The sequence below is a fragment of the Patella vulgata genome, chromosome 3, assembly GCF_932274485.2.
Source record: "Patella vulgata chromosome 3, xgPatVulg1.2, whole genome shotgun sequence".
Taxonomy (NCBI): domain Eukaryota; kingdom Metazoa; phylum Mollusca; class Gastropoda; family Patellidae; genus Patella; species Patella vulgata.
In genome coordinates, this window is record NC_065881.2 from 57,532,031 (window position 1) to 57,544,216 (window position 12,186).

Here is a 12,186-nt window from a genome sequence, read left to right on the forward strand (position 1 = left end):
ATATTGATGTAAAATAGGTGTAAAGTGTACCGAATATAGTGACACAGGTTTCAAGTACATATTACTTTAAAAAGCTCTTTAAACTCTGGTGTGAAACATCAATCATGATTCCTGAGAATACCTCTTTAGTAGGATAGGTCAAGGTGTCAATTCATCATCTTTCTAAAACCGCATTATACAATAACTGAACACCTGAATATATACACTTTTCATTAAAAACACACTGTTAAATCATATATTTGTTTATATTTTATGAAATTTCAAAACCAATAAAATGTTTGTATCCCATTAGTGAAAATGAAATGGGGTTTAACACCTTTAACATCCTACTGTTCTACTCTTGACTGGGCTAATGAAGATGGGCATATGCCATACAGTGTACTATGGTTGAAATTTTGCCAAGACAACGGCACTACACTGTGTACACAAGACCTCAGTTTCTCATCTCACCTGAATGACTATACACCCTTGGCAAGCCCTCTGTCCTGCACCACTGACAAGGAGGAACGGCGCCAAAACATCCTGATGAACTTTCTCTCCAAACACTGGGATCGAACACAGGAACTCCAGGTAAGCAATTAAGCCAATGTTTTACTCACTGAGCCACAGAGGCTAATAAAAAAAAAAATATATAACACAGTTGTAGCCTAGAGATCATATTATTTTACCATTATCTAGAAAAACAAGCCAACAGAGAGGCTGTTATCCCCGCTGAAATCCCAAAATAAATAGATGACATATTAACTAATTGCACATTTAACTTTTTCAAAAGTATCAAGCAATCAAACTGATTATCAACTATAAACTAAGTTTCATCACTCTCCATCAGTTAGAATCAAAGTTATCTTTTCTCAAAGCATATACCAATGAAATTGCTTAGCTCTGCTTAGCTTTAGCGGGAAATGTTAATCATTGAACTCAGTCAAGACATTCACCTAATGAACATCTACATCAAGTTTAACCATTCTACATCAATTGAAAGCAAAGTTGTTGTGTTCCAAAGTCTTGACCAAACAAATTGCTTATCGCTACTCAGCCTAAGCAGAAAATTCAATATTAAATTTAATAAAGGTAATGATATAATGAATCTATACTTGAAGTTTCATTGCTCTCACCCAGTTAGAACCAAAGTTATCATGTTCCAAAGTCTCAAACAATCAAATTGCTTATACCTACTTAGCCTTAGTGGAAAATGCGCATGATCAAACTATGTCAAGGCATTCACCTAATAGACACCTACACCAAGTTTGAACATTCTACCTCAATTAGAAGCAGAGTTATGGTATCCAAAGTCTCATGGAATTTTATTAAGGTATTCATATAATGAAACTATACTCGAAATTTCACCACTATCACCTCAACTAATCAAATTGCTTATCGCTCTGCTTATCTACAGCCGAAAATGCCAAGTATCGAACTTAGTCAAGGTATTGATGTGATGAAACTATATCCCAAGTTTCATCACTCTCATTTAATTAGAACCAAAGTTATGTTCCAAAGCATCACCCAATCAAATTGCTTATCTCTGCTTACCCTAAGCAGAAAATGCTCATCTTTGAATTCCATTAAGGCATTCACCTAATGTTCACCTACACCTAGTTTGAACATTCTACCTCAATTAGAGGGAGAGGTATTGTGTTCCAAAGTCACGACCAATCAAATTACTTATTGCTCTACTTTCCCTGAGCAGAAAGTGCTAATAATTGATCTTAGTCAAGGTATTGATGTGATGAATATATATACCAAGTTTCATCACTGTCACTTAAACATACATTATGCAAGAGCTAAATCTGCCTATTACAGGTCTTTCTTTAGGCCAGAAATGTTATATAAACTATTAATTAGACATTTACAGTAGAATCTGCATTAAGCCTCTTAATAAAATCTCTGTGCTTTTTGTGCTGACATAAATTAAATATTATGCGTGGATGCATTGGAAGCGAACATCAATACTTGCATTGGTAAATTTGACCGTCGCTGAATCTTGCGCCGAACGAAAATTCTTTACTCAAATCTCGGACATAACTTCTGTAAACTTGTCATTTTGTACCAACCTTCGATACTATACTGTCTACCATTGTGATGCATTCGATAATATTTATTCCTTTTTGTGAAGAAAATCGATGAATTAATTTTATTTTATCAAAAAAGCACATGAACAAAAAACCATCGTGATTTTATCACCTATTTACAGGGGGTGTAACTCTGTATGTAATATTATAGGAGGCGCTAAAACGTGTTTAACAACAAAGTGGCAATGGAAAAGAGATACTAGATGAACGTGACAAAACTCAGTACTTTTATTTTATTCATTCAGTATCAAATAATGTGTCGTTACACCTGAAAACAATGATCAGGTTAGTCGTTTAAAAAAACAAAAGATTAATTAACAGATAATCACGGGTTGATTGTTATTTTTACATTTCTTTTTACCTGATCAGTGGGGTTCCAGTTAATGACAAGATGGTATCATTCAACAGTGACCCAAAAAGTTTGACGGACATACATACAGACAGACGGATGGACCCATTTTAATAGTCCCCTGCCACTCCTAGTCCCAGAGCTGTATAATCTAAGTTATAAATAAACAACAAGTAATCAATTAAGAAAATAAATTTAATATATTATTACATAAAATCTTTTTTTTTTAAATAAATTGATTTTTGTTTTTTTTTAAATGAAGAAGACAAGGACGGATTCAGTATAATTCAATATAAATCAGACTGTAATTCACCCAAAGCTTTTGTCATTTGTTTAACTTTATCTTCCATTCCTCTTTTATTTGATTCTGTTTCCCTTAATAAATCTCTCATCTCCTGTTCTACTACAAAAACCTGAAATACAGCAATAAAAGAGATTTTATACAGAAATAAACCCTAAACCCATCTTTCAAATATTTTGAGAATACTTGAGAATTAAAATGTCAAAGGACAATGGAGAAGGGATAGAATTAAAAGGTTAACGGTGACTGCTTACAAAATGCAAGAGACAAAGACTTTGGAAACTACCAATTAATTAGAAACATTACGATGAATAAACCATTTTTGTACTACTGTTGAGTGAGGATTTATAAATATCTATCCATATCCACAGGCCAGTCCAGCCTATACTACTCTTTCAAGGGAATATTACCATTCCTCCTCCTGTTTCTAATACAATTGATAATTTTCTTATATATAATCAGTTTAAATCTTTCTAACAGTTATCATGAGGCATTTAGTATGTACTTGATAACACAAATTAGCAGTTTTTAAAAATAGAATTTCTATTTGAATATTGAGAGTTTCCCTTTCCATTTTAAATCCCACATCTCATCCATTTTACGATTTACATATATATAAATCCGAAACAAATTGGTCTCAAACTAGAACTTAGAATGTAAAGATGGAGTTCATCACTCGTGGGGCAGATCTTGAGTACATGGCATTTAAAAAGAATTCCGTAATAACGGTGCTTAGACTATAATAATTAGCGATGTTGAAAAAGAGGATTTCATACTAATAAAAAAGTAATGTTAGGTAGTGGAAATAATGGCAGTATAAATGAATATTGATTAAAGTTGGTTCCTGAGAGTAAAGTAGACTAATGCCTTGGGCTAGTTTTTAACTAATAAATCTATAATACATGTAACAATGATACTGTCACACCAGACGTTCTAATTCTTGTTTTTCTAGCGTGATATTCCACACCTGGTATTCCCATTTCATATATCCGTTAGAGAAATTACATCCGTTCAGCTAAATACAAAAGGTCATTTCTGAAGATTTTACAAAATTTAAGCACAAATAGTAGATCATAATATATGAAACCGTTTTTTGACAGTTTGTACTATAATAAAGAAAACTCATTGTTTGACAAATTGCTTCAAGGACAAGGATATTTGGTATTGTTAGAGACTGAAGTTGAGTGGTAATAGCTACACAGAGGACTTGCAGCACACTGATAAATTCCTCTGAAGACAAGAGTTGTTAAACGATACTGTTAAAGAATATCAGCTTGATACCATCTTTTCATAAGAAGAACAGATTACCACAAGATTAGAAAAAAGAGAAAGTAGAAAAAAAAAACATTTACCAAACACAGTTTTGAGTAATTTTGTGCCTACATTATAAACAATAAACTAACAAAGTCGTACTAATTTTTAACAAGCGGTTAGATAAGTGACCATGTCATGTACAAGCAGAGAATTGAAACCACGCCACTTGACTCAATGACAGACATTATGGTTTCAAGCTCATGCGCTAAACCACTTAACCACCTAACCCCCTTACGCAAATAATGTAAAATACCAAAGTTGGATAGGCAACCCAACTTACTCCTTGTCACGTACAAGCGGGGAATCAAAACTACGCCACTTGACTCAAAGACAGACATACCACTAGACCCCCCCCCCCCCCTAATAGTGTAAAATACCAAGGTTGTTGACTCTCCAGTTGGCACAATTTTTATCTGCTTTTGATGAAACTTAAAACATATGTTATATCCCAAAGATCTTGGTTCCTTTCGATATTCACGCATATCGGACCGTAACTTCATGGATTATGGTCGCTGATTGTATGAAATATCATGTTTTTTTATCCAATTTTAAAAACTGTTCAAATATATCATTGTTACATCGTGGTTGAGTTTGAATTTTGTTTAATTAATACAGCAAATTTGTCTGGAGCCTTTGTGAAATTTTTCGGACATTGACCATTATTTGTTTCATCAAATGTTCGGGAATCGTAATTTAAAACATTAAAAATCAGAGTAATAAACAGTGCATTTCGAGCATCAACCTTATTTGTTTCGTCATTTTTTCTGAAAGTGAAATTTCTGGTGTCCGGTAAATGCATCTTCAACAGTCCGATTGATTGGGATCAATTCAGCAAAGAGTGGGATTTCTGTTGAAATCCCATATAAATAAGGCTATATTGTACCACGACCTGGAATAACAGGAAAACGTGTTTGCAAACGTCCAATTTAAAAACATTTCTTGGGGACTGGGGAGGCCACCAAAGACTCCCTCTGTAGACAAGAATTTCCAGGCATTGATTTAAATTCAAGTCAGCAACATAAGTAAAGATATAATGGACCATTTAGAAGTTGTTGTACTCCTGGGCTGAAGTAGCAGGAAAACTTGACCATCCAAGTTCCAAAATTTGCACCTTCTGACTCAATGGCAAAACTGCGTGGACTCCAAAGCCCATATGGGCATAAGGTGGACCACGGCCTGGAAAAGTAGATGCGTTTGTGGCAGTCTAATTTTCAAAATTTTATGTGCCCTTCGAGCTTGTGCCGCTCCCTGATGACCAGCATGACCAACTGCAAACAAGGTTTTTTTCGGGCATTTTATTTCTGCTCCATTAACATTCATGGGGCCTGTACGCCTATGCATTACATGAATTTATAACAATAAAACAGTATGGATCATAGATATATATATATATATGATATATGTATATTTATGGCAGCACACAATTTATCATTAAATGACTGAACAAGCATTAGGCATAAAACTGTAAACAAGCAAACACCATAAGGTGAAACGATAGTCTATAAATTGTCTGAAAGTTTTCTATTCAATACCATTTGTAAACAATGCCAAGAGTTAATAAAAATGCAGCAATAATTTCTATTTCTAGCTTGGGACTAGAATAATATGATAGGTTGTAAGGTGAGCTAATTACCACCCCCGTGTTTCACAATATATTTTTCATGTTTATTGTAATTGTTTTTTTTTGTTACAAATAGCAGTTTTCCAGTTATCTTATCTTACAATAATGATTTATTAAAACAGAATATTAAATATTCAGTCATAAAACATCAAAGAAGCTAAATCATTAATATTTTGGACCTAGAAATTGACACAAATGGGTCACAACGCACATATTCGCCGAAATACACCATAAGTTTCAATCGAATGACAATCTCTAGCGTTTGGTTATTTCAGTCCACACTGATAGTATTTATTGCGCATGCTCTCCAGATAAGAATATGGCATCACCGTTTGACATGATTTGTGGAATATGTCTACCTTCGTTCTTCAAGTCCCTTAGTTGCTAATGGCACTGAAACGCATTATGGTACACGATTCGTGTACCAATGGTAAAATGTTTATTTTGTCTTCAATATTGGATATCAGAAGCTCATATTTTCCCTGTAAGATCACAACATTAATGTTGATATAAATTGACAAATAATTCGTGTTTTTAATGTCGAAGACTTTGGATGATATTAAGTTAAAGACTTAGCTACTTTAAATGTAATTTTAAACAAATAATAATAAATTGTAATTTTTAAAGGTATATCAAATAATTGCAATTTTATTAACTTATGAAGACAAAACTTTTTATTTTTTTATTCAAAGTGTTTGTTAATTAAATGAATTTCTGAAAAATTATATTATTCATAATAATTAATATTTAAAACCATAAATTCATCCTGACAATATCAACAATTATGATCAAAGTTCTGCTTATTTGTGTACACTATCCAAAAAGTTTTCCTTATTCACAATCCTTTCACCACAGTTATACAATTTCGCAGATCTCCTTTACTGGCATGCGTAAAACATTATAGGCTGTCGAATGTTTATTCTTTTGTAGATAATTGGACATTTAAAAAAACATGAAAACATGTGTCATGTGACTTTATAAATAAGCAAAATGGAAGGGAACGAAGACACCCACTTTTCAAATGTTGATGATGTCGACAATAATACATTAATAGAATATGTGGCAAGACCTACGTCTTTGGTGTACTTCTTCTAAGGTATTCGCCATTTTGTTGATCATGTGATGAATAAATTAACAATCACGTGTTAAGTGTAATCACTATTAGTTGCAAGCTCTCCGAATTCAGTTGTTCTCAGTTGTCCTCGGTTGCTGATACGATCGACATAAGCACACTTGCAACTGACTGCAACTAGTTGCAAAGTTGACATAAGCCCCCCTTTACAATCCGTTAACGAATTATCAGAAATAATCAAAATTTGACTGGCTTCTAGTTCTTCCTAGTGCTTAAAATTTATCATACAAAACATGCATCAGTAATCAGATGATTACTGGAAACGTTATTAGAGTAGACTTCTTCATCTCACAAACCCAAAGTCAATCACATAATAACTTAAGCAACTAGAGGGCCACAAGATTTTAAGAAGTAATCTATAGTATATAAATTTAAAGCCTGTAGAGCTTCCACAAGCAATTGTGGATGACAGATGGACAGTCAGGGTGACGACAACACTATATCACCACTTTTCAATGTGGGCATATAAATATTGCATTCCACATACAATTAACCAACTTTATTCACTGAAATATAATGTGAATTTCTCTAATAAATAAAGAGAATGTGTTACCCTCAAATATTAAGAGACATAAGCCCTCGGCACTCACATCGATGATTTCCATTCTCATTTTTAACATTACATTTGTAACATTACTTTTGCAATAATAATCTCTTTACCTGTCTATTGGCCTGCTCTATTTCCTTGCGTTTTTCTTCCTCTAATTGGTTAATATGATCGTGATAGGATCTATCTTTGGCTTCTAATTTCTGATGGAAAGTTTCATCTATTGATTTCAATTTTTGAACAGCAAGGCTTTATAAAATAAAATAATTGGAATCAAAAATGATGCTATTATATAGGATATAGTTCAAAGCTTATTTTATTCAATTTTTCCAATATTGAAAATAATAAATAAATTTTATAAAATACCATGCCCATGCACCTTAAATCATCTATATGTTAAAAGTATGTGTGTGTCGAAGATTTCACATTTGAGTTTCATCAATATCAGACAAATATTGTGACCTCTACAAGGTCCACAACCTTTGTATTACATACATAGAACACTATTTGTATACAAGCGGCCATTTTGTTGGGAAGTTTTGTTTCGTTTTCACGAAATTCGAACTCATTCTTCATTATCTAAACGGTTTTTAAAATCGGATAAAAATTTTGAGCACAAGTTAAAAATGTAATTGTTTGTACAATCAGGAGCCATAATCCAGGAAGTTATGGTCTGATCAGCGCAAATATTTTAAGTTTCATCAAAATCAGACAAAAACTGTGACTTCTAGAGGGTCCACAACCTTGGTATTACATACTTTTAATATTACATGCTGGAATTTTGTTTTATATTTTGAGATTGTAATAGAAAATATTTTTCTTTGATGTTAATTGTTTGTAATTATATCACATGTTTCAATAAAAAAAAAAACAACCCCAAAAATATACTTTTAAACTATTTGTGTTCAAGGAGCAGCCATTTTGTAAAGCAGTTGGTCAGATTTTTACGATAATCTAACTCAACCACCATCAGGATGTAACGATGATATATTTAAGCGATTTTTAAAATCAGATAAAAATTGTGACCTCTAGAGGGTCTACAAACTAAAATCGTAATTCAGGAAGTTAAGGTTTGATATGCACGAATATCGAAAGGAAACAAGATTTTTGTAATATAAACACATATTTAAAATTTCATCAAAATCAGACCAAAATTGTGACATGTATCCACAACCTTGATATTACACATTTTTAATTAACACTATTTGCATACAGGGAGCGACCATTTTGTTTGGCAGTTTCGGTCCAATTTTCAGGAAATTCAAACTCAACCATCATTATGGTGTAACGGTGATATATTCGAATGCTTTTTTTAAATCAGATAAAAATTGTGACCTCTAGAGGGACTACAAGCTAAAAACGCGTTTTTTCGAACAATCAGTGGCCATATCCATGAAATTACGGTCCAATACATGCCAATATTGAAAGGAACCAAGATCTTTGAGAGATAAACCTATATTTCAAGTTTCGTAAAAATTGGACAGGGCGACGACAATATACATCCACATGAAAATGTGGGAGTAAAAAATGGGGTTTAACTATCTACACTCAAAGCCAAAAGGCAATGCCAAATTCAAAGTTTATTTACTGCAACAACTTTTAACAAATGTTCATAACGATTGACAAAATCGAGATAACAAGCATCTGTGGATAATTTCATGAAATAATTCACTACAAATGCACAAAAAGTCAGAGAACCATGAAACAAAGTAGGGGTCAGTTGAAATCAATATCGGGTATGTCCACCCTGAGCTCTTACACATGGCATGGACTGGCACAGATGTCTCACTACACGCTGTGGGATTGTTTGCCAATGATTTTGGAGTGCCTGTGCCAACTCTGCAACAGTTCGTGGTGGCACAGCTTGAGGTCGAACAAGTTCATCCCAAAGGTGTTCGATCGGGTTACGAGCAAAGCGTTCATTTCGACGTCGGTAGATACGGTGACGTCCATCAGGTAAACTGAGGTTGAATCGGAATTCATCCGAGAAGATGACATTTCGCAATGGTGTGTTGTGCAATGCGGCCCATTGCTGTCTGGCAAATCGATGACAATGCAAAAGGATTTGACCTTGGTAAGGTCAACGGCAGCTTTACCCAAGAGCAGCCAGGCTCCATTGGACTGATTGAGGGCTGATCTGATGTTGCCGTGTTCCAACAGTTCCCCTGGCAGTAGCAGTAGCTGACTGGAACCTGTTACGCAGATGCTGTAGTCAGGTGTGGTGATCTTGGCGCTCCAGGTCGGGGTCGATCAGCAAGTCTTCCAGAAAACATTTGCCAAAAATATTTAACGAATTAGGCATTGCGTTTAATGGCTTTGAGTACATGTTTCTGCTCCATTCGGGCTTGTAAAGAAGATAAATGTATAGATATGGCCATTTCAATGACATTATTTATTTGGAAATATTACTGACATGAACTTCAAGCCGGTAAATATGGAAACCATTGAGCAGGTGAACCTATTTTTTGTTATTTATTGTGGAAATCATAAATATTGGTCTATATTTTTTTGTAGCCTGGTCATGATAAGAGAATGGTAGTTTAATTACCCTATTTCCTACAGTTGACAATGACCTCTATTGATCTTTTGGCCGGTTCATTTCAAAATGTATTAAGAACCCTGGTACAAACATTTCACAAATGTTAGGGACTTATGAGGGATTGTGAATATCGGAAAATAGAATGAAGCATTACTAAGTGACTCAGATTTGTGTAGGGTTCTAGGAATTTGGTGTATGTTTGTCTGATATTTAAAAAAAAGAACACACACACACATGGTGCAATCGGGGGTGATGATGAAACATTGTAATCTAATTTCAATCACATTGGGTTCTTAACTGTCATGGTAATACATGTGTTAGGTGTATTGTGGAGGATTAATGAGAAAAAGGATTTGTTTTTGTGCAAGGTAAAATGTCATCTTGTTAAAAACCTGTATAAACCTATCAATCTTGATCTTTACTTGCTGATTTCTTGACTTATATTTTCGAGATTCCAGGAAATATTACAGCTTTATTGGGATTATTTTAATAGAAATTCACATTACCACTATTATATTGAAAACACAATGTGAAAATCTCAAATTTGTTGGTTAAAATCAAATCAAACTTACTAAGTGGCTTGGAATATACATGCACTATAAATTAGTTTGATTAAAAGAGCCAGATATTATACTGAATAAAACTGGTATAGGCCGCCAGGTAACAAAATATACAGACACCTGTAGCTACGTCATCCAAACAATTATGAGCTGAAGGACTAGTATAAATTTAAAAAGATAAGATTATAATTAAAGCCTCTAATAAATATAAAATAAAATATAAAATCAATAGGATTCTTCAAGCAATATAAATTTCAGAAACATAAGCTAATAATTGCAGCCTAAAATCTAGTACTGGTAATTAGTAACTAAGGAGCCTACAAATTATTGATCACGTCAATTACCAGTATACATGTACATTGAAAGAAAGAATGTAAGTCTTTGAAAATTGTTTGAAATCCATTACAAAGTTGAGAAGAATTCAAAAATGTTCAGTAATGTGGTATGTTGTCTAGCAATTGAATTTGAGTTCAACTGTATACTTGCATATCAATTTGGTTCTGATTTAATTAAAGTCACAATGCATCATTTAGATGAATCGCTAATAATGGCAGAACAATTTACCCAATACTACCACAAAATTGTGAACTAACACAATACTTCAATTATATGAAGAATTATTTTTAATTACGACAAAAGTGATGGTCAATTTCTTGCTTCCTGTTATCTCCCTTGATAACCCAATACTACCGATAATACAAATATTAACGGATACTATCAAAAATCAATCCATTTCTTTAATGGGCCAATATTATTAAAAAATGAGATAAGTACAATTATTTGGATAACAATATGTTTGTATGTGGAAAATAAATAATTCATTGAAGGTTTTGCCGTTCCATTTATCACTGATACTATCAATAAATGTTTCAGAATACTGTACAAATTTTGCACTTGTCCTGGGAGTTAACCATTAATAGTAATTGAGGAATTCTGTCAATTTGGAAAAATAACAAGGTAGTACCAGTATCTGGTTTTGTAGTATTGGGTTGGTATTTGTTTATATTGGGTTAGTGTTTCAGGCTTTTCAGCTGCCTATACTGATACAATAAATAAATTTTCCCAGTTTACCAAAGTAAATTTGCTAATTTATCGAATTAACTAAAAAGATTTTTAAATAATTGAAGTATTATGTTAGTAGTATTTCACAAAAATGTGGTAGTATGTCGTGGTATTTGGTAGTTTTTAGTTAGTATTGGGTAAATCGTCCTGTCGCTCTAAAAGGAATATCAGTCCAAAATGGTTTAAGATATGTGGAATTGAAATTTCATCTATGCTGCCCTCTATTCAATAAGACTGCTGCCATTTTGTTGTCTGCAAAAATTTATTGATAGGCCTTTTTTAAAAATCTGATTGAATCCAAGCCGTGAAATTATATAGCATTGGAATTTGGAATTTTTCTTTCTTAATTAAATGTTAATTAATCAATCTTAGTACATATTAGTGTGGATTAGCAATACATGCAAGTGGTGCATCAGGAAGATATAAGTTGAAAACCTAAAACATCAAGTTTAAACATTCTACCTTAATTAAAAGCAGAGTTGTTATGTTTCAAAGTCTTGACCAATCAAATTGCTTATCGATCCTTAGCCTAAGCAGAAAATTCTCATCATCAAACTTAGTCAAGGTAATGATTTAATGGATCTATACTCGGACTTTCATCACTCTCACTTAATCAAAACCAAAGTCATTGGACTTAAAGCATCAACCAATCAGATTGCTTATCTCTGCTTACCCTAAGCAGAAAATGC

The 12,186-nt window shown here is 33.2% G+C and overlaps 1 protein-coding gene across 4 annotated transcripts in view; it reads right to left on the reverse strand.

Annotated features, from left to right (window-relative positions):
• Positions 1–228: 228 nt before the first annotated feature.
• Positions 229–12,186, reverse strand: part of LOC126816534 (leucine-rich repeat and coiled-coil domain-containing protein 1) — a 298,988-nt gene continuing 287,030 nt past the window's right edge. For 3 of the 4 annotated variants that reach the window (XM_050543168.2, XM_050543170.2, XM_050543171.1), the window contains 2 exons: positions 7,450–7,585; positions 2,599–2,834 (listed from right to left, as the gene is read on the reverse strand). In XM_050543168.2, coding sequence (XP_050399125.1) covers positions 2,709–2,834; positions 7,450–7,585 — 262 coding nt within the window. In that variant the 3' untranslated portion in view covers positions 2,599–2,708. Of the gene's footprint in view, positions 613–2,598; positions 2,835–7,449; positions 7,586–12,186 lie in introns of those variants that run through there. The other variant, XM_050543169.2, reaches the window with a different exon arrangement.